The sequence below is a fragment of the Triturus cristatus genome, chromosome 4_1, assembly GCF_964204655.1.
Source record: "Triturus cristatus chromosome 4_1, aTriCri1.1, whole genome shotgun sequence".
NCBI lineage: Eukaryota > Metazoa > Chordata > Amphibia > Caudata > Salamandridae > Triturus > Triturus cristatus.
In genome coordinates this window covers 920289991-920316183 of record NC_140585.1, presented here as the reverse complement: position 1 = coordinate 920316183, position 26193 = coordinate 920289991, and the positions used below count along the sequence as shown (strand labels likewise).

General features: G+C 47.7%; 1 protein-coding gene across 8 annotated transcripts in view; it reads left to right on the top strand.

The window, feature by feature from the left end:
• SBF1 (SET binding factor 1) overlaps positions 1-26193 on the top strand; it is a 1208265-nt gene that overhangs the window by 503437 nt on the left and 678635 nt on the right. For all 8 annotated transcript variants that reach the window (XM_085653743.1, XM_085653740.1, XM_085653741.1 and 5 more), the window contains exon 14: positions 13017-13221. In XM_085653743.1, the coding sequence (XP_085509869.1) occupies positions 13017-13221 (205 nt within the window). The remainder of the gene's footprint in view (positions 1-13016; positions 13222-26193) is intronic.

Here is a 26193-nt window from a genome sequence, read left to right as displayed (position 1 = left end):
CATTTTGAGAAAAGAACATTAAACCGAAGAAACTCAAAAGAAAGAGACGAAGATCTATTTGTGTTATTTGTTTATGTATATTCTAACTGTCTTAACTTTGATTTAACGTGTGCTTGGGTACCCTTATCTTGATTGACCGATGTTGTTCGATGTCAGATCTGACGCTGGAGGGTAGTTTTATTCCCCTGTTCATCCCTCTTGTTCCCTACTGCCCAGAAGGTGGTGATGAGGACTGGAAGGGGTTGCTGGACCCTTTAGCAGACCAGCTCAAAGAACTGGACTGGAGAGAGGACCTGGGTGACACCAGCTGTCTGGACACTACTCCAGACCTTAGCATGCTTTCTCTCCCTGGAGGGAGGTAGCATCTCCCGGAGGAGGTAGCATCCTACGCAGTGGTAGTGCGAAGGGTGGCCAAGGTCTTGGGCCTTGAGCTCACGTCAGTGGCAATCAGGACGAACCTCCTGACAGAGTTGCTTCAGCCTGCGGCATCTTTCTCTGTACCCCTTGTGCCCTTCAACGAAGCCCTCACTGACATCCTCCTGGGCACCTGGTCCAAGCCCAGCACAGGGGCTCCTGTGGAAAGGACGATTGCCTGCCACCATCACCCAGCCCCGAGCAACACAGTTTTCCTCACCCAACACCCTTCCTCCGAGAGCTTGGTGGTCCAAGCCTCCTCTTCAAAGGGCGCATTACCTTCTGCTACTCCAGATAGGGAATGCAAGAGGCCGGATCACCTTTAGAAGCGCATGTTCTCTTTCTCCAGCTTGGCACTGCGGTCTGTAAATACAGTGTGCCTCTTGGGTCGATACTCCAACACCATCTGGGATACGGTGGCGCAGGAGCTGCCTTAGAGCCTAGAGGAAGCCTGGGCCATTCTCTCCCACGGAGTGGCGGAAGGGAGAGACGCAGCCAAATTTACAATCGGATGTGGAATGGATACCACCGACTCACAGGGCAGAACGATTGGCACTTCGGTAGCTCTTGGGCGCTATGCCTGGTTGAGGACATCTGGCTTTTTGGGGGATGTCCAGTCTTTGAGGGCCTTTGTCTTTTTACCGCTGGATCGCTTTAAAGATTCTCAGGCTTTTGCCAGATCTTTGGGCCTCGCTACACCTTCACGACCACTCCAGTTTGCTTTTCGCCCCTTTCGTGGCTACGGAAGGGGCTCCCAGCCATGTCCGGCACAGTCTGGCCACCGATTCACACAAGCCGCCCAGCCTTTATGTGGCCGCGAAAGTTGGTCTTTGATCGCATGTCGGAGGATCATTTGGTACTTCTCCACCAGGAAGTCTAAGCTCTCTTGGCCAAGGGAGCTATCAAGAGGGTTTGTGTGCCAGAAGTAGGGCGTGGTTGCTTTTTCTGCTACTTTCTGGTGTCAAGAAGGACAAAGGCCTCCGTACTATTCTAGACCTCGGGCCCTAAACCGCTTCCTCCGGAAGGAGAAGATCAAAATGCTCACGTTTTCACATTGGCCCAGGTCCTATCTGCTCTCGACCATGGAGACTGGATGGTGGTGGCGGACTTACAGGATGCCTATTTCCATATTCTCGTTGTGCCTGCCCACTGAAGCTATCTATGGTTCACAGTCGGCCACGAGCATTTTCAGTTCACCGTGCTCCCCTTTGGCCTTACAAGTGCCCCTCGGGTGTTCACGAAAGTGATGGCGGTGGTCACAGCTTATCTGCGCAGGTCAGGGGTTCCAGTCTTCCCCCCCTATCTCGACAACTGGCTGTTGAAGGTGGGCTCGTCCTAGGCTGTCGTCTCCCACCTCCTGACTACGGCGGACCTCCTGCACTCACTGGGATTCACTATAAACATGCCGAAGTCACACCTGACTCCCTCTCAAACGCTCCCCTTCTTCAGAGCTGTTCTGTACACAGTGCAGTTTCGGGCCTGTCCTCCCGAGCAGCGAGTCCGGGATATGATACCGATGTTTCAGCCTCTATCCTGGTATTCGGTGAGAATGACTCTGAGGCTGGCTGGGCCTCATGGCCTCCTGCTGGTGGATCATGCCAGATGGCATATGCAGGCTCTGCAGTGGAACCTGGTGTTCCAGTGGGCTCAGCATCAGGGGAATCTTTCCAACTACGTCCAGATCTCGGAGGAAACTGCACAACAATTCCAGTGGTGGTTAACGAACCCTGCTTGGGTCAGAGGCAGATCCCTTTCCCAACCAAACCAAACACTAGTGACAGATGCGGCACTCCTGGGATGGGTCGGCCATCTGGGAGAGGCAGCGATCGGAGGCATCTGGTTTCCGGTGGAGTCCAGGCTCCATATCAAACTGTTGGAGCTCCGGGCGATCTCCCTGGCACTGAAAGCATTTGTTCCCTCTCTCAAAGGAAAAGAGGTGCAGGTGTTCACAGACAACACCACCGCCATGTGGTACTGCAACAAAGAGGGCGGGGTGGGCTCTGGACATGGCTGGAACATCAGAGCATGACCCTGGTGGTTCAAAACATTGCAGGTTCTCTGAACGCCAGGGCAGATGAACTCAGCCGTCAGTGCATGGTGGATACAAAGGGCGTCTTCAACCAGAGGTGGTGCAAGGTCTCTTTCAGCAGTGGGGAGATCCTTGGTTAGATCTTTTCGCCACCAAAGAGAACGCACAATGTCAGTATTTCTGCGTGTTGGAGTGTCCAAGGCGGCAATTGCTCGGCGACGCTTTTCGTCGCGAGCGGAGTTGCGGCCTCCTGTACGCCTTTCCGCATGTACCACTTCTGCCCGAGTGCTGAAGAAGATCAAGCGCGGCTCAGCCCAAGTTATTCTTGTGGCTCTGGATTGGTCACAAAGAGTCTTGTACCCTGAGCTCCTGAGCATGGCCGTCGATCCTCTAATCAGACTGCCCCTTTGGTAGGATCTTCTGTCGCAGCAACAGGGGATGGTTATTCATCCCAACCTGTATAGCCTCCACCTCCTTGCGTGGAGTTTGAGCGGCAACAGTTGACCGCTTTTGACCTTCGACCTGAAGCCTGTAATGTCATTTTGGCAGCTAGGTGTCCCTCACTAAAACAGTATACACCTGTAGATGGAACAAGTTTGTGGCATGGTGCACAGCAAAGGCTTTGGATCCCCTCTCTGCCCCTCTTCCAGCAGTCCTCTTGTTTATACTTTCTTTGGCCCAGCCGGGGGCCAAAGAAAGCTATCTCTGCTTACCTTCGGCTGCCAGGTCAGCCCTCTTTATTCAAGTCCCCTATTATTTCCTCCATCTCCTTCCATAATGGCCCAGTGAGATTTGAATCTTGTTCTAACATTCCTTATGTGTGCTCCCTTTGAGCCCCTTTACAACTGTCCTCTCAGGCTCCTCACTCTGAAAACTGCCTTCCTTGTTGTCAGCACCTCTGATCACAGGGTGAGTGAGCTTCAGGCTCTATCTTCCAAGCCCCCTTTCTTGTCTGTGCATCTGAGCTAAGTGGTGTTTAGGACGAGGCCCTTCCATCCTAAGGTGGTTACACCTTTTCACATAGAACAAATGATCAATTTGCCCACCTTTTCCCCACCTCTGCACCCTTCCAAGGAGGAGGAGAGACTCCACCGTTTGGACTATAAACATGCGCAGTCCTTCTACCTTGACCGCACACAAAAAATTACGGGTGGATGTAGGAAAGTGGATTCCTGTTGCAGTAACCCCCCCCCCCCCCTTTTGCCAGACTACTGATACACTTTGACTTGATGTGCCCTTGGTCCCTGCCAATCAGGTTCCCAGGGCCTGTGTTCTTTCCCCAAAACTAACCCAATTGGCATCTCTGGCAACAGGTCAGCCCCTGGTAAGTGGTACTACAGGTACCCAGTGCACTATGACCAGGGTAGATCCCTAAGGGCTGCAGCACTTATTGTGCTACCCTTAGAGGCCGTGTACCTTTACACACACACACACACAGCCTTTGCAGCCTGCGTGTTTTGGTACAGAACAAAGTGAAGAGTCGACATGGCACACATCCCTGCGTGCCATGCCTACAACCCACTGCCCTGGCATAGATCAGTCACCCCTCTAGCTGGGTGCCTATACCAGTGGTGAGGGTACAGGTGCCTGAGCCCTGTACCCCTACAGTGTCTAAGTCTATTCTTAGACATTGTAAGTGCAGTGCTGCCATTAAGAATATATGGTGCTGGGAGCTTGTCATTACGAACTCCACAGCACCCTAATGCCTACACTGAAAACTGAAGTTTGGTATCAAACTTCTCAGCACATTAAACCCACACATGTGTCATTTTGGTATACTATATAAAGAGCCATCTTCCTACAGTAGTTAAGTGATGTGAGTCTGAGAGATACTTTACAAGACACACGCCTGCATGGAAGGACTTAACTTTCCTCTCTGGAACACAAAAGACATATGTGAGGTGGATATTTCTTTTAGAGTCCTCTTCATTTGATAGATAAGGTGCTTGTACCAGAGACCAGGGTCCAGTCGGTTTTGGGCGATGCTCCAATTCACATCCTTATCAAGACCCCCAGACAACGAAGGATTATGTGGAATTGGAGTCACGGGGACACTCCTTTTTAGCGAGGACAACAAGATTCAAATCCTGGAACGACTTATCCTCTTTATTCAGGAGAATGACAGAGAGGGGAACACATTAAAGGTAACAATCTGAAAGAAACAGTTAGTTATAGATTCCTTACCTTAGAATTACCCCTCGTCAGCAGTACCTCTGCGCGTCGAAAAGTGGCATCGGTCGGCTCCGCGTCCGTCATTGGCGTCGCGGTCGCCGGGATAACGTTGCGGTAGCTACTTAGACACCGCCCTCGCGCGCTGACGTCAGTTCTTTCTTTTTCTGCACCAGCCAGCGCAGATCCGGAGAGAGCGGTACCTCCATTCACTTTTTGACTGAATCTTTTGAGCAACTTTTGTCGATGTCTTTTTGAGCCCTACCAACTCCTGGTGCACGTAGGAATGCCCGGCTTCAAGGCTTGTGGTTCCTGCACCCGACTGATGTCGGTGGCGGATCCACACTGCGTGTGCCTCTTTTGCCTGGAGCGCGACCACCACACCAAGTCGTGCTCCGACTGCCGGACCATGGCTCCGAAGTCGAGTGGTCCCGAAGCTTCTTGAGCGCCGCAGTCTGCTTCACGCCTCTTAAGGTCCCGGTCGCAAGGGAGGTCGAGGGACTGGTTGCGGAGCCATCACCACTCGTCAACCGAGTCTTCGCACTCTGGGTCAGGTAAGTCGAAGCACAAGAAGAAGTCGAAGAAGCATCGCCGCTCCTCGTCTTCTCCCTGTCGGTCAGCTGACGTGACGAGGGATGCAGGCGGTGCCCCTCCCGCGGCTCAGCTTGCGGAGCCAGAAGGGTCGACTCCGAGTTTCCCTCCCTCCCTGGGACCCCGAGCAATCCCTGCCCAGCTTCGTCACTTTTGCACGGTAACGCATGCCATCTTTGGGCAGTCCGACTCTGTTGGCGTGCCTCCGGGCCCCGTGGACTCAGTTGGGGTTCCTAGGCCTTCCCAGCCAGCGGCTCTGGCCCTGGCGTCGCAGGGCCCCCATGGATCCAGGCCTGGATCCGGATCCGCTGCCTGCGGCACCGCACCCAACGCCGGTTGTGCCCCCAGCCTGCGTCGACCTCGGCCTCATCTTGATGTGGACACAGAGGCGGACCGGCGACGCCGGATCCGGCGCTGTGTGGTGTCTTTGTGCCCCTGTTAACTCCTGGGGTCCCTTTCAGGCCAGATTGGCACCCACAGGACGAGGAGGAGGACTGGGAGGGGTCAGGTGACCCTCTGACCGACCAGTTGGATTATGATACGGACTAGAGTGAGGACCTGGGGGATGCCAGTGGTCTTGATACCTCCCCAGACCTTGGCATGTTTTTTCCTCCTACCGTGGCTACAGAGGAGGGAGCTTTCTATGCAGTGGTGTTGCGTAGGGCAGCCGAGGCTCTCCACCTCGAGCTCCCTACGGTGGCGGTCAGGACTAACCTCCTGACAGAGGTCCTTCAACCGCAAGCGAGCTCTTCGGAGCCCCTGCTGCCGTTTAATGAAGCCATAACCGACGTCCTTTTGTTCACCTGGTCCAAGCCCAACACGGAGGCTCCCCTGGATAGGATGATTGCCCGACGCCACCGCCCGGCCCCGGGCGACCCCACTTTCCTCTCCCAACACCCCACCCCGGACGCTCACTCAGGTCTTGTCTGCCCTAGACCCTGGAGACTGGATGGTAGGATGGTAGCCTTGGATGTGCAGGACCCTTACTTTCACATCCCCGTCCTGCCGGCCCACCAGCGTTACCTGCGGCTCATGGTAGGCCACAAGCATTTTCAGTTTACCGTGCTCCCCTTTGGCCTTACCAGCTCCCCTCGGGTGTTCACGAAAGTGATGGTGGTGGTCGCAGCTCATTTGCGCAGATCAGGGGTTCCAGTCTTTCCCTATCTCGATGACTGGCTGTTGAAGGCATGCTCGCCCCAGGCTGTAGTCTCCCACCTCCAGGCTACGGCCGACCTCCTGCATTCGCTGGGGTTCTCCATCAAGGTGCTGAAGTCACAACTCACCGCCTGTAAGAAGCTCCTCTTCATCGTAGCGGTTCTGGACACGACGCAGTTTTGGGTTTATACTCCCGTACAGCGAGTCCGCGATATTAGGGCTATGATTCCGATCTTTCAGCCTCTATCCCGGGTTTCGGTCAGGATGACCCTGAGGCTGCTGGGCCTCATGGCCTCCTTCATCCTGCCAGTCGATCATGCCAGGTGGCATATGCGGGCTCTGCAGTGGAAACTGAAGTTCCAGTGGGCGCAGCATCAGGGGAATCTGTCTGATTGCGTCCAGATCTTGGAGTGCACTGCACAAAAATTGCAGTGGTGGCTCACGAACCAGGATTGGGTCAACGTCAGGTCCCTCTCCTTTCCCCAACCAGAACACACAGTGGTGACAGACGCATCCCTTCTGGGATGGGGCGGCCACATGGGAGAGGTGGAGATCAGAGGCCTCTGGTCTCCTGCAGAGTCCGGGCTCCACATCAACCTTCTGAAACTTCGGGCGATCCTTCTTGTACTCAAAGCATTCCTTCCCTCTGTCCGAGGAAGAGTGGTGCAGGTATTCACGGACAACACCACCGCCATGTGGTACTGCAACAAACGGGTGGGGTGGGGTCGTGGACCCTATGTCAAGAGGCCTTCTGCCTCTGGACATGGCTGGAACATCAGGGCATATCCCTGGTGGTTCAATACCTGGCAGTTTCACTGAATGTCAGGGCGGACGAACTCAGTCGCAGGTGCATGATGGATCACGAATGGCATCTTCATTCGGAAGTGGTGCAGGGTCTTTTTTAACAGTGGGGAGAGCCTTTGTTAGATCTATTCGCCACCTAAGAGAACACGCAATGTCAGCAATTCTGCGCATTGGAATTTCTAAGGCGGCAGTCGCTAGGCAATGATTTTCATCGAGAGTGGAGTTGCAGTCTTCTATATGCCTTTCCGCCTATACATCTTCTGCCCAGAGTGCTGAAGATCAAGCGCTACCGGGCCAAGTCATTCTTGTGGCTCCGGATTGGGCACAAAGTGTCTGGTATCCCGAGCTGCTCAACATGGCCATCGATCCTCCGATCCGACTGCCTCTTCAGGAGGTTCTTCTGTCGTAGCAGCAGGGGACGGTCCTCCACCCAAACCTGTCCAGCCTCCAGCTCCTTGCTTGGAGATTGAGCGACGGCAGTTGACAGTCTGGGACCTTCCTCCCAAAGTCTGTGATGTTATCTTTGCAGCCAGCCGTCCCTCCACTAAAAGGGTATACACCTACGATGGACCAAATTTGTGCCATGGTGCGCAGCAAAGGCTGTGGATCTCCTTTTTTATGGTTCTCTTGTTCCTCCTTACTTTGACCCAGCAGGGCTCTGCTCTGGGCACACTTAAGGGCTCGCTCTTAGCCATTTTAGCCTTTCATAGACTTCCTGATGAGCCTTCTCTTTTCAAGTCCCCTGTTGTAAATTGCTCTCTTAAGGGCATTACTCATCATTTTCCTCCTGTTCCCTTCATAATGCCACAGTGGGACTTGAACTTGGTTCTTACTTTTCTTTTGTGCGCTCCCTTTGAGCAGCTCCATAACTGTCCTTTCAGACTTCTTCCTTTTAAGATCGCTTTTCTGGTTGCCATCACTTCTGCTCGCAGAGTTTGAGAGCTCCAGGCTCTTTCTTCGAATCCGCCTTTTCTGGTGGTTCATCCGGACAAGGTTGTCCTTCGAACTCTACCCTCTTTTTTTCCTAAAGTAGTTACTTCTTTTCACATTGGTCAAACCATCACTTTGCCCACCTTCTTTCCGCATCCCTCTAAGGAGGAAGAGAGGCTCACTGTCTGGATCTAAAACGTGCGCTTTCCTTTTATTTGGATCGCACCAAGCAATTCCGGTGAATGATGAGCTCTGAGATTGCGCCTATATAGGTGATGCATACATCACTACCGGTGCGCAAGGGTATTGCTCGAAGAAAATCTTCTGGATCCAGTCTGATGCCTGGGAAATTCGAGGCTAAGGAATCTGCGGCTAGATCAGGTCTCTACCAGATAAGGCATTACCAAAGGTATTAACTTGTCCATTTATTCTAAACTGAGAAATCTACGGTTAGAAGTCTCTATTATATAAACAAGTCCGTTACCTGTTGTAACGCTTTTTGTGGTAGAGCTTCTATCTAACCGCAGATTCCAAACCAACTCGCCCATCCTCTCGTTCTTTGAAATGGGCTCTTCACCCTACAGATTGAATTAGACACTGCACACTGATCAAACATTGGTTTTTACGTGGCTCTGTGTTTTTGGCTCTGCATTTTTGGTGCTGAAATAGTCGTGAAATATACTGATGTCACTGCTCTGGTGTGGTGCTCATAACGGCACCACTACATTACTTCTGACACGTAGAACACCAACGTGGGGCTGATCGATATCACCTAGTGGTATGCAACAGCACTGACCAAGATTTTCTGGATCCAGTCTGACGTTTTAGGAATATTCCAAGGATAGGAATCTGTGGTTAGATAGTCTGTAACAGGATAAAGCGTTACAGATAGTAATTAACTTGTTTTTCACATACGTTCTTGACGATTGATATAGAACTGTTAATATGAAAGTACCTCTGAGTTTGCACTAAAGCTACGTGAAAATGGTCATCCCCAGCCGATGCCACGTTTTACATTTCCTATCAAGTAACAAATGTCTGATGGGTGCAAGGTAACAAAGTGGCTTCTTTGTTCTATTCCTCGTCTCTTTATTCGTAGTCTTGAAATTTATAGCTTTTCTATCCTTCTGTTTCACACTGAATAGGTTCTACTGGAAAAGCTAGAAAAGTACTGTCCTCTGCTCTTTAAATCATTTTATTGATAAATGTAAATTCAAAAAGAGGTTTTGTATTGTGATATTCTTTGTTTTCATTTTTTTAGGGACGTTTATTACATTGTCTTTGTCAAAGATCATATTTCCTGACACTTGCAATTTGCACAAGCTATTGTGCAATTGGCATAGCCTTCCTTTTTTAATGCAGTGTAGTCACATACTACTTTTTTCTCATGTCATCTCTCCTTTAAATGGACTATATGTAAAATGCTTTGAAGAAAAATAGTCTGTAAATTCAATAAAATAAATGTCACTGCAAAGAGAATGGCCATCATTTGAGATTGTTGCAGAGCTATAGCTAGATATCAAGGTACGCTCCTGATGTGCACACTAACATCAGTGTGGAAATCCAGTGATCGGCTAGAATCTGAACAACTGATGCTAGTTTTAGAGGGCACCATTCTTACTTTCTGTGTGAATAAAAGGTAAAACAGCATTTTGCTGGCACATTTGTACAGTTATGCTGAATGTAGGAAGGTCCAGGTTCTCAAAACTATTACACATGGTGTCTGTTCCTGAGACAGCTTCCTGCCCTGCTTGGGAAACATGCAAATGACTTCTAGGAAAGAAGACAATACCAGCCTCTGCAAGCTAGAGCTGCTACCTCTCCCTGGCTCGAAAGCACACCAGTGTTTGTTCAAAAGGCAAGTTTCAAAGGTGAATCCGCATTTGAAGAACAAATGAGAAACACTTGGCAGAGGGGCTGCCCAATCTTTTAGGTAGAAAAGCAGCCACTCAGGAAGGAGAGGGGAAACCAGTGTCAACCCCTTTTTCTAGGGGTGTGTAGTTCCCTTGGTAGCCACACCTCTGGGTTGGGCTAGGGAGCTCTGTACGTCAAGAAAAGCATTCTGCCATGTTGGAATTGGTGAGAATGGTGCATCTTGGGATAGATCATGCTACACCGCAGGAAGTGGTCTTCAGGAGGCACGGAACTTGGTAACCCATTGTCCACCAACCACATCTTACTTTGAGGGCATTTTCTGAGCATGTAAAGGGCACCCCTTGCACCCAGAACTCAGATCTCAACGGACAGAAGAAGAGGAACAAAGGATTGCCCTGCTATACTGAGAAACCTGCAAAAAGAGGCTGCGCCAGTATGGACTGCACGTTCTGAACCTGCTGGCTAGCAAAGAAGATGATACTGTGCCTGCTGTGTACTGATAGTCTCTTCCGAGCCCAGCCAAAGCAAGATACTCCATAGGTCAGCTAGCTGACCTCCGGTTCGCAGCACAGGGGTATAACCGATCAAGAAGCCTACTGGGGCAAGTTGGTAGGCTAGATCTTCACATAGACAGCACTCGCCACCATGCAGCACCAGAGACCAGAACACCAGATCCAGATTCTCAAAGTTGCACCCAAGACTGCTGGACTTGGGAGAGTTGTTAGATTGCAGCTTTGTCGCCCACAAGATGAGTTATCTCCCAGGAAAGGATTTGGTTGTAAATAGGTGACTGGTAGCCCATTGGTGACTGGAATTATACAAGGACTGAGAGAACTTTGAGATACATTGACCCATATAGCCAGAATCACCTCACCAAGTTCATGGACATAGGAGTATTTGCAGAAAGCCCCCCCACCCTGTCCTCTGCATCACATCCACAGTATCCTTGAGCATCTTCAGCATCCTGTATCCCTTGCACCAGGACCACTTCTGTAGGAGCCTATAGCAAAGAGATACGTTCCTAGAGCTTACTGAAGACTGCATCTCTCTCTGAAGTAACTGCTCCTGAGGACCTTGCTAGGTTCCCCTGACTGGCTTGCTGCCGTAGCTGGTCGCCTAAAGTAAATAAAAGTAATCGCAATGATAATTAGGTTTTTAATGAAAAAGTTTTTGTCATATTCATTGAATTTATCAATGCTAAGGGAAAAAAGGGCATATTTACTATACCTTGTAATTGCTTTATCTCTGGATCCTCCCCGTTGATCTTTTTCGTTGTGGTGTCTAAAATACATATTTTTATAAATGGGTGTTGGATTTCTTGAGTTTCTCTTGTATTTATTCTTCAACTGTTTTGATGATGTTAAAATGCTTAACACTTGTTCCTTTATGTATGCCTGACTGCTCAGAGCCACAGCTACCCAGGGTTGAGCTAAGGATTTCACAAACGAAACCTACTGGTCTTAAAGGGGTTGATCAGTGAATTACACGGTGAGGTCCCACAACCACACCATATAATACACCCTATTTCCTCACAAGATCTCTGGGAGATTGTTTGAAGCAAGTCGCACATCACTTGGAACTTTGCCCAGGAATTCATTCTGTTATGAGATGTGCGATCTAATCATCAGCATATGCAGAACTTTAGAGTGTGAAGTTCTAAGACCCCAGTGGGAGGGATAGACCTGAAAAATGCACGTGGCCAGGGAATGTGAGCTGCAGCGCACCAAGTTTCAGCACTTTAAGGATCATCACAATGATGAGTGTTTAGCAGCAGCATGCAAAATGCAGAGAGGATTAAATTGCGGCATGCACTATATAGATTGGAAGTGGAAATTATAGTGTATTATACATAAGGGGTGAACAGCAGCCTTCACAGTTTCAGGAGTTGTGTGCAAGTAAAGAGCTGTAAGGAGTGTTCAGCATCCTGCAAAATTCCAGGCAGCATAACTTGAAGTATGCCCAGTTCTATGGTTGTAAACTACATTGTCCAGAGTGACAAGCCTGTGAACAGCAGTTTACTTACTAATTGGGGGGCTGTGTTTCAACATAGAGAACATGAAGGGAGAAGGATAGGTGAATATGTTGATCAAATACAAAGGGTGACCACTTGAGCAAGGATGCAAAGAGGACAGAAAAATTGACAATACTATTATCTCCAGGTGTCTCCATAGTGATTTGTTGATTGTAAAATACAAGTGTTTTACAAACTATTATAACAAAAAGGGCCCTGGCATATTCACCTCTCCAAACAAAGTAGATGACTTAAGATGTTATAACAAAATGTTGAGGTTAAACTTACTTCCTCATGTTATCAAGTATTTTAGAGTACCAAGAGCCTGCTGGGTTAGTGCAAAGGTAATTACATCTTTAATTGTGAGCAAAGAATGTTCTTTCCAAGTGTGTACAATAGCATGAAAGGTGTTGTCTGTTTGGCGGACTGACAGATTTTTTTTTCCACAATGTAATTTTATTGTTGGCAGCCGGCATAGGTTTGATGTCACGAAGGACACCTATAATATACAGTAATTGACAGCATTAATGATCTCAACATTTTCAATGTTATCATACCAGTGTTCATATAGTAAACATACTTGAATATAACTCTTAACAACAAACAATAGTACCATATTAAGATCACAGAGAGTACCCAAAGGTCTTGGTACATATGTCCGAGCCATTCATTTTGAGAACAATTATAATCAACATCTATGTCATAGCACAATATAGTCATCCCGGCAATTCCTCGACGGCAGAGAAAGGAGGTGGGGTGTCCAAACATAGCCATCTTTATTCCGCCCACCTCTTCCATATTTTATAGTGCTTCTGAGGACACCCTGTGGCCGTAAAGACTGTGATCTCCATACCCATTCAGGCGGACTGACAGTTTGAAGTGAGAACAATCCACACATTTATGATTTCCACATATCGCAAGATGAGAAAAAACATAACTTGGGCGAGAGTCAGAGGATAATGCAATGACCCATAGTCCACACATGAGGACTGGCACACTGTCCAGGTTTAATGTGTCACTCATATTTTCTTGTTGTAGGAAAATCCATACCCAGCAGTGAGCATGCACAAGGTGCAGAAGCCCACAGAAGGCTGTCATTTGCGTGTACACCAGAGGCCTTTCCCCCGGCTGGATGAGGGCACAGTACAGTGGATCATTGACCAGGCCACTGCCAAACTACAGAATGCACCTCCTGCTGTGAAAGCAGAAAAGAAGTGCATGGTGCCATCTGGACCACCAATTGGTATGTATCCCAAGTACTGTATCCTCACCCCAGTAAACTAATGATTTATTGAGCAGTGTCATTGCTTTGTTTTGTTTTAACATTTGCTAAGAATGGAATGGTTACTTATATTCAGAAAAGTTGTCTGGTTCTTTAGTTCAGGTTTGATAATGGATACAGTTTCCCCAAATAATAGAAGTAAATCTACAAGACAGTCTACTTACCTTTTGAAAACAGTGTATGCCATGTAGCATCTAACACACACACACACACACAATCACTCACTCACGCACACTCTCTCAAACACGAACAAAGGTAACGGACGTTATAGTTAGGTGACTGTTGAATTTCTATGGTCTTGTGTGTGTAAATACTGAACGTAACTAGAACGTCCCTGTAACCTTTGTGTTTTTCAGTGAGTTTCTAAGTTTAATTTTTAACACAGCAGAGGGTTTGGCCATAGGACCTAGCAGCAGCCAACCCCCAAAGGCAGCCAACCTGGGAGGAGGGCATGCAACCTCCCTCCCCGGGGGCGCACCACATCTTATTAGGGTACGAGGGTACTTAGCCCCCACCTCAGGCCGTATTTCGGCCCCAGGTACTTCATCTCCCAGGGCTCAGCATATATTTCGAAGGGATGGGGGGCACATGGCCCCTTCTGAGCCACTTTACAGCCCCAGTGACCCCATCTCCCAGGACCTGGTCTTATTTTGAATGGAGCACTTGACAACGTCCCCGGGCCAAATTCTGGCCCCGGTGACCCCATCTCCCGGGGTCCGACCAATTACTGCAAGGGTAGGGGGCCTCGTGCCCCCCCCCCCCCCCCCCCCTCCCCGGACCAATTTCGGCTCTGGGGATCTCATCATCCAGGGCTCAGCCAGTCAGTGGTGGTTGCTCTGGCCCCATCAAGGGCACCCAGTGCCTATTTTTTGTGTGCCGGGGAGCTGCAGGGGGGTAATTGGGAGCCCTAATGCCCTCATGGTGCCAGTGGCTCACCACGTCTAGTGGGAGCCGACATTGTGCCCACACACACACACACAGTGGCAAAAAATGCTGCTTCCTGTGTGCAGGAGTACTTTTTCATCTGTTTCCCTGCCTGCTTCACCGTGGGCAGGGAAACGGATGAAAAGTTCGCTCCCAGCATACAGGTGCACTTTTCCGGCTCCAACCCGCTGGAGGCAGACTTACTCTTTGTTCACGGTTGGCTAGAGCTTTAAATTGCTCCCTCCAAGCGAGAGCCAACAGGTTTCCCTGCGCGCGTCAGTGCGGACAGGGAAACTGCTATGTCCTGGGGGTGGGTGCCCCGGGGAGTAGAAGAACCGGGACAGTGCAGTGCACGGCCGGGCCCCGGGAATAGGGTCCCTGGAGCCGAAATCGGCCTTGGAGGGGGGCTGCTTGGCCCCCCTTCCTATTGGGCTTATCGGCTGGAGTATGGGGTACCTGGGGCAAAATGGGCAAGGTATCTGGCCTTCCTGGGAGGCAAATGAAAAAAACAAGCGTAGACCTTTTTTTGGGGGGGGGATTGGCGAATCCTGCACAAAAAATTAGTTTTTGGGCTCTGGCGGGGGCCTCTGCAGGGTTACAGGGACATTAAAGTTAGTTTCAGAACTTACACGCAAAACAATAGAAATTCAGCAGTTATAGTTGGTTATTTCAGGAAACGTAAACTCGTGCCGTAAGTTTACTATAACTCCCACCCCGCAATGCACAGAATTCTCTTTAATAATTTCACTGCAAATGTTGTTGTCATATTATTGATGATGTCATAGAATGTGTTGAGTGATGTAATATGTGGGGTTATTAGCAGTGCATGTTACCTTAGAGCACGCGTTACAGTTTCTGGACATAATTCTAACTATGACTGCTGAATTTCTATGGTCTTGTGTGTGTAAATTCTGAACACAGCAGGGGGTTGGCCATAAGGCCTGGCCGCAGTCAACCCTTGCATGCAGCAACCCCCCCAAAGGAATCCAACCTTGGCGGAGGGCATTCAACCCCCCTCCCCAGGCCAATTTCGACCCCGGGGACCCTATTCCCCGGGGCCCACAACATTTAATTAGGGGAGGGGAGTACTTGGCCCTTCCTCAGGCAGTATTTCAGCCCAGGGACTGCATCGCCCAGAGCCCGGCCATATATTTAGAAGGGAAAGTTCCACCATTGTGCTTAAACAATGTATATATGCAAGCATATAAAACAATATAGAAATCTGGCGTACTCCTACTATGCATCCCTTAATACAAGTGTCTAGGGCGTGCGTGTTCTGCCAAGAATGCCCATACTGGATGATCCACCCCCCGTTACCTGAAGGGAAAGAATGTAGGTCTCCGTCGTGGTACTGAGCTGGACACCCCTCGTAGAGATATCAGCTTGCTGCTGGGACGAAGCATCAGCATGTAGACCTCACCATTGACAGCAAACCACACCTCTGCCACCACCCAGAAACAGATGTTCATTTATAACATGAGGCATCCTTGCTTTGGGCCGAGATCTTGATCAGGCTGCTATTATTTGTGTTATAGAAAGCTCTGTCACCATATGCACGAAAACAACAAGCATATTTGCACAACATATGTATAAGCATTGTACATGATGTCAAGCTAGCATGATAGTGTTCTTGCAAATTTGATTTTGTAAGCAAGTAAAGTTTTCAAGAAACTTATCCAGACTGTCACAGATGCAAATGTGTGTCAGAAGTCATCGTGTGAAAGTGACGCCAACTTTAGGAAAGACATGTGTATCTGTAAAATGGCAGTGTTTCCCTCCAGGTCTAACAGGAACATGACACTAGGGGGGGTCAGGGTATTCCTACTCTACCCCCTTCTGTGTCTAAAAAAACTAAAAATCTTTGGATTCGACTGAGTCAGAGTCAAAATATGGCCGCTAATACTTTCTTGTTAAAGTGTTGGCAGCCAGTCTGATCTCATTTTAAGATCTCTGGGATCCACGGACCCTCCGCGTCCCTAAATGTACAAATTTATTTTTTCTTTAAGGACTAAACAAATAAACACCAAATCACAAAAAGAGATCTCTCTGAACTAAGATCTATGTTTTTTTGCCAAATTTGGCTTAATTCCGTTCAGTGATTCAGGGTGTGGTTCAGTTCAAAATCACTATGGGAATTGCCATGGGGAAAACCTGTTCCGCCCCCCCCCCCCCCTTTTCGTTTCCTCCACTTGACGAATCACCCCGAAACTTTCCAGACAGCAGCTGAAGTGATTGGTGTACTAATTTTAAAAAGTTTCTGAAGATTCGTCTAACGGTGCCAGTTATTGGTAAAACAAAAAATGCTTAATCTTGGGAATTGGGTACTAACTATAGCCACCTACTAGCAATCATCAGTAAGTTACAGTAATATTTAACGTAGAAGAGTATATCGACGTCGGGCAAGTCATAGCCTTCAGCCTGGAACTGAAATCCTTGTTGGAGTCTGAGGATCCATATCCAGATCCGGCCTCAGCCAAACAACACAACACAGCATACATTCAGTGAGTACTTCCCAACTTGCCACTCACCACCCTTCTGGGGGGGCAGGGCTTCGAGCACTTATTCCGAATCCACCCACCTCTGCTTTCCAACCACGGCCAGCACTGATTGAAAGCTTTGGAGCCGACTTTGTTTACCATTCCGGCACAGGGTCAATACCCCTAATCCAAGCTTTCCTGGACGCCAGTACCTTCTTCAATATCCACTAACAGGGTAATCTCAAGACACAGTTAAGAGCAAAACCAACCGTCAGCTTTAAAAACTGCTTTGGGGACCAGGCACGTTTCAATGTCATAACCTGCTTCAGAGTTGAAAGGTGCTATGATGGGGAGAACACCTTCGGATAAAATAAAAAGCTGCTGCATCTAAAGTGACTTCGAGGCTGAGACAGCCAACACAGGTCAGTCGCAGACTTTGATGTTCAACAGCCTATCCTTGAACACCTTTAGCAAGAGCTGGACTCTAGCAAGTGACACATACGTATGCATCCCCAGAAAGGCACAATTATCACTAAGCCTCCACCTCCTATTCAGCAGACTCTCCTTCGAAAACAACAGCTAACAACGGTGCCACCACTGCCTCCTAAGATCAGAAGAGGCTTGACAGGGGCACCACCCTTCTCCTCCTGACATCTATCTACCCTGCTCTTCCTTCTACTCCTACTCCTCCTTGACAACCACCTCCCCCTCTTCCACCACCACTGCCACAACACCCTACATAGTCTCACAGCTCTTCTAATTCATACTGTGGGGGGGGGAAGCCCCCTTCAACCAGATTTTTATGTAGTGATGTATACCTAGGACCCACAAGATGATCCATGGGATGATTATGAGGTGGTACCTCCAGGTCCCAATGACCCCAATTTGTACCCTGCAATTCCTTGTCCTCTTGATAACATCACATCATATCACAAGGTTATACAAAGGGCAGCTACATTTCATAAATTGGACTTCCATTCCCTTCCAGGGGATGAAGATTTCTTACTAGAGATCCACTCTCCTTCACAGCAATTCATTCAATTTCTGCCAATGCTTAAAGGCATGCTTAAACCGACACAGTAAGTATTCAAAGACACAGTAAAGGCAGAATTATCGCACAAAGAGTCGACAAAAAGTACAAGCCTTACCCTTCTGATCCACCATATATTACATCCCAAATCCAACCCGACTCACTGCTGTTGTATGCTGCATGCAAGAGAGCAGATCCCCAGGACAAAGAAAATAAAATCACCAACACATTGGCTTATTGCCAATTCGGTAGGGCTGTTAGCAAAATACTATTGTACGAAGTGGAATGAAATAGGGGACCTTATACATCACCTACCAGAGCAGTTTAGACAAAGGGCGCAAGAAATACCTTTATTAGATATGCCCTTGATGCGGCGGACACTGCTGCAATAGAATAAGTCCCTCAAGAATCCTTATCAGGAGACATGTTTGGCCAGAGATTTCTGGCTTTAAGCCAGAAGTTCAACAGCATCTGATCAACATGCCATTCAATGGAGAACATCTTTTCGGCCCTCAGGTTGATCAGATGCCGGAGAAAAGAAAAAAAGATACTGATACTGCAAGAGCCATGGGGACTTTACAATCTCTATCCCCTAGAAGGACTTCTTGTTGCACACGGTTTAGTGGAAATTCCAAAAACACCTCCCCAAAACCACACACCTCTTATCAGCAGCAGCAAGTGCGCACACAACCTACCAGGGGATACTGAAGGGGATCGTATAGAAGAAACAACACTAGAGGAAGAGGTAGAGGTGAAGCAGCTAAATAAGCTGCCCACACGCTACCTTGACATCCTTTCCCTCCCTCCGACAACGCAACAGCTATCAGGGGAATACTAGAAGGGTTACTGCCATAATGGCACAACATCACTTTAGACAAATTGGTCCTAGCCATTGTGGAACACGAGTACTGCTTGGAGCTCACTACTACACCACTGAACATCCCACCATGACCACACTCCCTTTCCCCTCAACATCAGCATCTTCTCCAAGAGGAAGGGTTACTGCCATAATGGCACAACATCATTTTAGACCAATTGGTCCTAGCCATTGTGAAACACGGGTACTGCTTGGAGCTCACTACTACACCACTGAACATCCCACCATGACCACACTCCCTTCCCCTCAACATCAGCATCTTCTCCAAGAGGAAGTAGGCCTTTCCTCCTATACCACTTATGTCCAGAGTGCTGAAGAAGATTCGGCGCGACCGGGCCCAAGTCATTCTGGTGGCTCCAGATTCGGCACAGAGAGTCTGGTATCCCGAGCTGCTCAACATGGCCACCGATCCTACGACCCGTCTGCCTCTTCAGGAGGATCTTCTGTCGAAGCAAAAGGGGACGGTCTTCCACCCAAACCTGTCCAGCCCCAACCTCCTTGCATGGAGATTGAGCGGCGGCAGTTAACGTCATTCGACCTGCCTCCCGAAGTCTGCAACGTAATTCTGGCAGCCAGGCCTCCCTCCACTAAGACGGTGTACGCCTGCCGGTGGAACAAATTTGTGACATGATGCACAGCAAAGGCTGTGGATCCCCTCTCTGCCCCTCTTTCTGAGGTTCTTTTGTTCCTTGTTTCTTTGGCCCAGCAGGGCTCTGCTCTGGGCACTATCAACTGCTATCTCTCAGCCATCTGTGCTTTCTTTCAGCTCCCAGATCAGCCTTCCCTTTCCAAGTCCCTGGTGGTTAATCATTTCTTGAGAGGCATAACTCTTCTCTTTTGTCCTGTTTCTTTCGTTATGCCTCAGTGTTACTTGAACCTAGTTTTAACTTATGTAATGTGTGCTCCCTTTGAGCCGCTTCACAACTGTCTTCTGAGGCTCTTGACTCTCAAAACTGATTTCCTGGTGGCCATCACCTCGGCCAGACGGGTGAGTGAGCTCCAGGTGCTTTCTTCTAAGCCTCCTTTTCTATCTGTGCATCTGGACAAAGTTGCCCTCAGGACTCGTCCATCCTTCCTGCCCTAGGTAGTCACTGCCTTCCACATTGAGCAGGCCATCACTTTGCCCACCTTCTTTCCGCCTCCGCATACTTTGAAGTAGGAAGAGAGGCTCCACCGTCGGGACCCAAAACTTGCGCTTTCCTTTTATTTTGATCGCACCAAACAGTTCCGGGTGGATGATGAGCTCTTTATTGGGTATGTGAGCGCCAAGAAAGGTCGGGCCGTACACAAACGAACTATCTCCCGATGGGTTGTTTTGGGTATCAAAGCCTGCTATTCTTTGGCAAAGAAGGAGCCTCCAGTTGGGCTGCGCGCCCATTCCACCAGGGCGACGACAGCAACCACTGCTCTGGGACGAGGCGTTCCTCTGAATGACATCTGTCAGGCAGCTACATGGGCTTCCTTGCACACTTTTACGAAGCACTACTGTCTTGATAGTAAAGTCCGGAGCGATGGCTTCATTGGCTGTTCTGTTCTCCAGGATTTTCTGGTGTGATCTTCGTTCGTAGACCCACCTCCGGGGTTGGTATTGCTGGGTTATCTATTCTAAGGTCTATAACTAACGTGTTTCTTTCAGATGAACAAGTTACTTATCTTCGTTAACGATATATCTGTAAGAAACATTAGTTAGTTATAGATTCCTTACTGCCCCACCCATCCTCCCCATTCTGCAAACTGATTTCTAGGGTTAAGGACATCCTGCCAGGGTCCTAGTTTTGTGCACCAGGGGTCAGTGTCTGGCATGGCTCTGCGTTTTCTGGCGTGGAAAGTAGTGTACAGAACTGACGTCAGCGTCCGAGGGCAGCGTCTAAGTAGCTGCCGCAATGTCATCCCGGCGATACGACGCCAACGACGAACGCGGAGCTGACCGACTCCACCTTCTGACACGCAGAGGTACTGCTGAAGAAAAAACTTTCCGGATCCAGACTGACTTCTGGGGGTAATTCTGAGGTACGGAATCTATAAATAACTAATGTTTATTACAGATATATCGTTACTGAAGGTAAGTAACTTGTTCGTCATAGCAATATTGATAAGGAAAAAGAAAAGATCTCAGCATATGCAACCAGCAAGATGCTGAGTGTAGTTTGAGGTGCTCTCCTTTGTTCATAGCTCTATACAATAGAGGAGCAGAATTTTTAAGAATGAAAGTGTCATAAGATGCTCAGCAGAGGACTTTGAAATATGCAGTAGTCCTTCGATTTAGGTAGGCCATTGTCCGCGATTAAGGTCCTGCAGAATACCTAATAATTGGGCCAATTATTGTTACGATTTAGAAAGGTAGTAAGGGTTTGGATATTTCACATAGATTTTGTGTAATATGATGTAGATATGAAAGATGGTGGTTTAATTTTCCCTGTGTGTTCTTACTAAATGCAATTACTTCTTGCTCAACGTCGCCATATACGTGATTTAAATAAACTACATAAATATCGAAGACTAGGCAGGCCTTCACTCCAGTTCAATCAAGCCAGTGTCTGCAGGGCTCTTCTCAAAATTGGTTACCTCAGTTTCCAAATAGTTAATGTTGGGCCTTGAATGATTGTTGACAACTAGCAGCCTCATTCAGTAACATCTGTATCTATATCTTAAAATACAAATATCCAAACAGTTAATGAGATTGCAGGCTTATAAATATGGACAATTCCAGCCTTGCAACTTTCATCTGTTTTAAATAGGAAACTAAGATTTAGGAAATACAAGGCAAAATGTGTTATCTAGGGCCACTGCAATTATGCAACAGTGTGTACTAAATTATGCGGCAAGAATAGTAAATTATGCAGCATAATGCGGCACATTTTGTGGAAGTATTACTTAATCATTTTGTCATTTTTACACCTGGTAACAGTTTTTGAGAAAAGAGTCCTCCTTAATTAGTACTAATTTAACATCCAAGTACAGCAATAAGCAACTGAAAGATCAATCTTTGCCAAAAGCTGTCCACTGTGCAGGAAAATAAGACGTCATGTTTTTGTAACTTTTGATCCGTTTGAGCTAGAAGCAAAATTATTCTTTTGTTAAAATCTGCAGATATACAGCAGGTGATTGATTATGTGAAAATGTGGCACATCCATAATTATGTGAAAATTGCTGCGGCCTCAGAGTTGCATAATTCCAGTGGCCCTTGTCTTATCAGAATACTTGCGTTAGGCAGCTTTTAAAGAACATGACATTGCAGTCGGTGAATACCACATGCTTATTGGGCTGTTTCTCCCACTCCATTTGGGAGACGGTTTTGTAAGTGCTGCCACAAGGTCCAAAGGAGGCTTGGGGTTGGCTCTCTCATGCCGTTAAGGACGAGAGAGATGCAGCAAAATTCACCATAAGGTGTGGCCTTGACATAACTGATTCTCTAGACAGAGCGATTTCATTGACAGTGGCTTTGCGATGGCACGCCTGGCTCAGAACAACTGGCTTCTCCTGCAATGTCCAGGCAAACTTGATAGACATGCCGTTTGATGGATCCTGTCTTTTTGGTGAGAAGACAGACTCGGCCCTAGTGTGGTCAAGGACTCTTGAGCTATGGCCAGATCCTTGGGCCTCTCTTCTACTCCTTGTGGCCCTTTTCAAGGCAATGGAAGGGGTTTCTAGCCACCATCCTGAGCAGACTTCCCAAGTTGTGCAGGGACGTTGACGTGGTTCATTCTGAGCAAGGAATGGAAGCCAGAAGTCGTTGGCCATCCTGCCCTCGGAAGCTGCAGCCTCCAAGCACTCCTAGTCTGACTCTGCAAGACCACACCACTCCAGTTGGTGGGAGAATCCATCATCATCTCCCTGACTGGTGGTCCATAACATTGATCAAGTGGGTCTTGCAGGTCATTCAGGAGGGCTACTATTTGCCTTTCCTTTCTTTTCCTCCTCCCATTCTGCCAAATCAAGAACGGCTGGCGGAGGATCATTTAAAATTGCTCCCAAGAGGAAGTTACACCTCTCCTGGCCAAGGGAGTTATAAAGAGGTTCCCTGATTCAGAAGTACTCAGCGTTTGTTAGTCCTGCTACTTTCTGATTCCAAAAAAGAACAAAGGGTTGCAGCCCATTTTAGATCTTCGGACCGTCAGTCTCTTCCTCAAGAAGGAGAAGTTCAAGATGCGTACTTTAGCTTGGATCTTGTCTGCCCTAGACCAAGAAGACTGGTTGGTAGCGTTGGACCTGCAGGATGCGTATTTTCACATCTCCATCCTGCCGGGCAACAGGCGTTACCTGCGGTTCAAGGTAGGCCACAAGCACTTGCAGTTTACGGCGCTCCCCTTCGGCCTTTCCAGTGCTCCTCTGGTGTTCACCAAGGTGATGGCAGTGGTCGCAGCTCATCTGTGCAGGCTAGGGGTGTCAGTCTTCTCGTACCTCGTCAACTGGCTGATGAAGGCGTCCTCGCCTGAGGCTGTTGTCTGTCGTCTCCCACCTTCAGAATATGGCAAACCTCCTGCATTCGCTGGGGTTCTCTACAAACGTGCCAAAGTCGCACCGGACTCCTTCTCAGACACTCCCTTTCATTGGGGCTGTTCTGGGCACAGTGCAGTTTCGGTCCTATCCTTCCGAGCAGTGGGATATTCAGGTTATGGTTCCGATGTTACAGCCTCGATCCTGGATTTCGGGGAGGCTGACTCTTAGCTTCTGAAAATGAGCTTCGATCCTCCGATCAGGCTGCCCCTTCGGGAAGATCTTCTGTCGCAGCAGCAGGGGAGGCTTTTCCACCCGAACCTTTCAACACTTTGCCTTGATGCGTGGAGATTGAGCGGCGGCAGTTGATGGCTTTTGACCTTCCTCCCGAAGTATACAACGTTATTTTGGCGGCTAGGTGTACCTCCACTAAGACAGTAAACACCTGCCGTTGGCAGAAATTTGTATTATACTGTGCTGAAAGGTCTATTGACCCATTCTGCTTCTCTTTCTGCTATTCTTTTCATTCTTTCCCTTGCCAGCAGGGCTCTGCGATGGGTACTCTCAACGGTTATCTTTCTGCTCTATCCACTTTTTTTGCGGCTTCCAGACCAACCCTCTCTCTTTATGTCCCCAATTATATACAGGTTTTTGTTTCGGTCCACGCCCTTTTTTATGCCGCAGTGGGGCTTTAATTTGGTCCTCACTTTTGTTATGTGTTCTCCATTCGAGCCTTTACACAACTGTCCCCTCCGGCTATTTACCATCAAGACAGCCTCTCTGGTGGTGATAACATCTCCCCGAAGGGTGAGTGAGTTGCAGGCGCTACCTTGTATGCCTCCATACATGATTTCCTTTCCAAATAAAGTGGTACTTCGCACCCGTGCTTCATTCTTGCCGAAGGTGGTGACCCCATTCCATCTAGGTCAGTCTATCAAACCTTTCAAATGTCCTGAAGAAGACCCACCATGACATTTCAATAACGCTTTGTCAGGGCCGAAACCTCGACGAATATATATGGTTCAGCTCAATCAAATCTCTAAGTGTCAAATCAATAAGTAAACCTGTTGTTCACCAGAGTTATTGCTTACCTTCGTTCTGACCGCATTCTAGTTCCCTGTGTAAATAAACTGTACTTAATCTCACCTTGTATATATGCACTGCACCACTATCACTGAGCACTTAATGTCACCGTACCACGTCACTTTTGTCAGTGATCTTTGTATCGACAGCCTTCTAATTACTTGTATATATTGATTCATACTTTAATTGACATAAAGGAGGATTCTTTTGCAAGCATATACTAGTAGGTGTTTTGCATTAGTCTATGTTCCAATGTCATTTGATATGCGTTCCAACGTTTGATATGCGTTTCATGATTTAATCAATGTAAATGCTACATTTGACATACTTATTTAATAGGTATTAAGCTACTCTTTCTGTTTCTTTTTAATTTTACTTTCCTCAAAGCAAATGGGTTCTCCCCGACAGAACCATTGTAGCCCATTATATACATACCCAGTTTCTGAGGGCAGGGCCGTTTCTAGGTGTTTTGCCGCCCTAGGCGAGAATTGAAAAATGCCGCCCCCTCATTGAGCTCTCATGTGACTCCGGCTGCCCTCTCTCTACCGGGATGTCATGTAACGGCCAGAGCTGCCGACTATGGAACTGGGGAAGCAGGTTTGAGTGTCGACATCGGCTCATCATCCTGTGATTCTGGCAAATCACTTAATCTCCCAAGCCTATAAACAATGCATGTGTTTGTGATATAATTGTGTAATGTAAGTGGTGCGCATGTAAAGCGCTTCAATATCTTTGGGTCAAGTTGGAGCTATATTTTAAAAACTACAGAAGAATGCACTAACAGGTTAAAACTAAAAACAAAGCCTTAACATAAGGAAAGACAAAAAGATACCCATTTACTGGATGATTTGTACAGAGCGAAACCAGAAAATCTGGATAAATCGTGGCTTCCATACTGAAATTGTGTGATCTTAGGCAAATATTTAATTTCACTAAAACTCTTTTTGCTTCACTATCGCATTATAAGCACTTTAGAATATTTGAGATTAGACTATTAGTTGTACACAACTATCTCTTTTAATAAGTACTTCTCAATGCAGTGCTGTAATGTGCCTAATTAATATCAAAGCTTCCACGTGTGAAAGGAAAGCACTTTTTTTGAACTTCGAAGAGACTTTATCATATTTTACGTGGTTTGTTGTATGATTTGCAAAACACATATTTTCAGGGCTTGGCTCGTGCATGGCCTCTAAGATCCGAACCAGACCCTTGGCCTGGCTCTCCCTGTTAATTTTGTTGGCTCGTCCACCTCTACTCCTAACTAATACATTATCTCGGTCACTCAACCTCTAATTCACGCGCTCACTGACTGGTAATCACAATCATTAATTTGTTCATTCTCTTAAAAACTCACTCATTCAGTCACTCGCCAACTGATGCATTCATTCATTCATGCAATCACGGAAGGGGACCAGGAATTTTGAATATGTTAACCCCTAAATAGCTGTGGAGAGGGCCTCGTCACATCATTACTGGAAACCCGAGGCCCGCTCCGGCAGGCATACATGAAAAATATATGCCAGACAATGTTTAGGAATAAAGCAATAGGGCAGTACATGAGTAATATTGAACACTTGAGGTGTGTCGAAGAACCCAAACGTAAGGAGTTTATACTATATTTAAAGGAAAATCAGTAGGGCATGACAAAATCCAGAGTAAATATAGTTTATGTTGTCTGTACTACTATGAACTGGTTATATTAGATTGCGGCAATACCCTTTTTTTTGTCAGTGGGGTGAGCACATCTTCCTAGATAGTCAGCTCACAGATGGCCAGGGCTTACTCAGCCTTTCACCTATATGGCGCTAATAAAATGAGTAGAACAAGTTGACTCAATATGTTTCCTAATATACAAGTGCTTTGAGATAATTGTTGCAAAAGCTATACAAGCCATAATTGTCATCCAATCACACAGAACACTTGGCAGCCATTAATGGAAGGTAAGACTAGGTGTTGTTACAATTAAATATGATTTTGGGTGAGCAAGTTACGAAAGGAAGTGGGCTCACTGTGGGTGTGCCCTTGCAACCCCCATTAATGGGTTAAAAACAGAGTGAATGAGTTCTCGGAGAGAGACTGAATTAGTGGTGCTGCATTTTAACCAG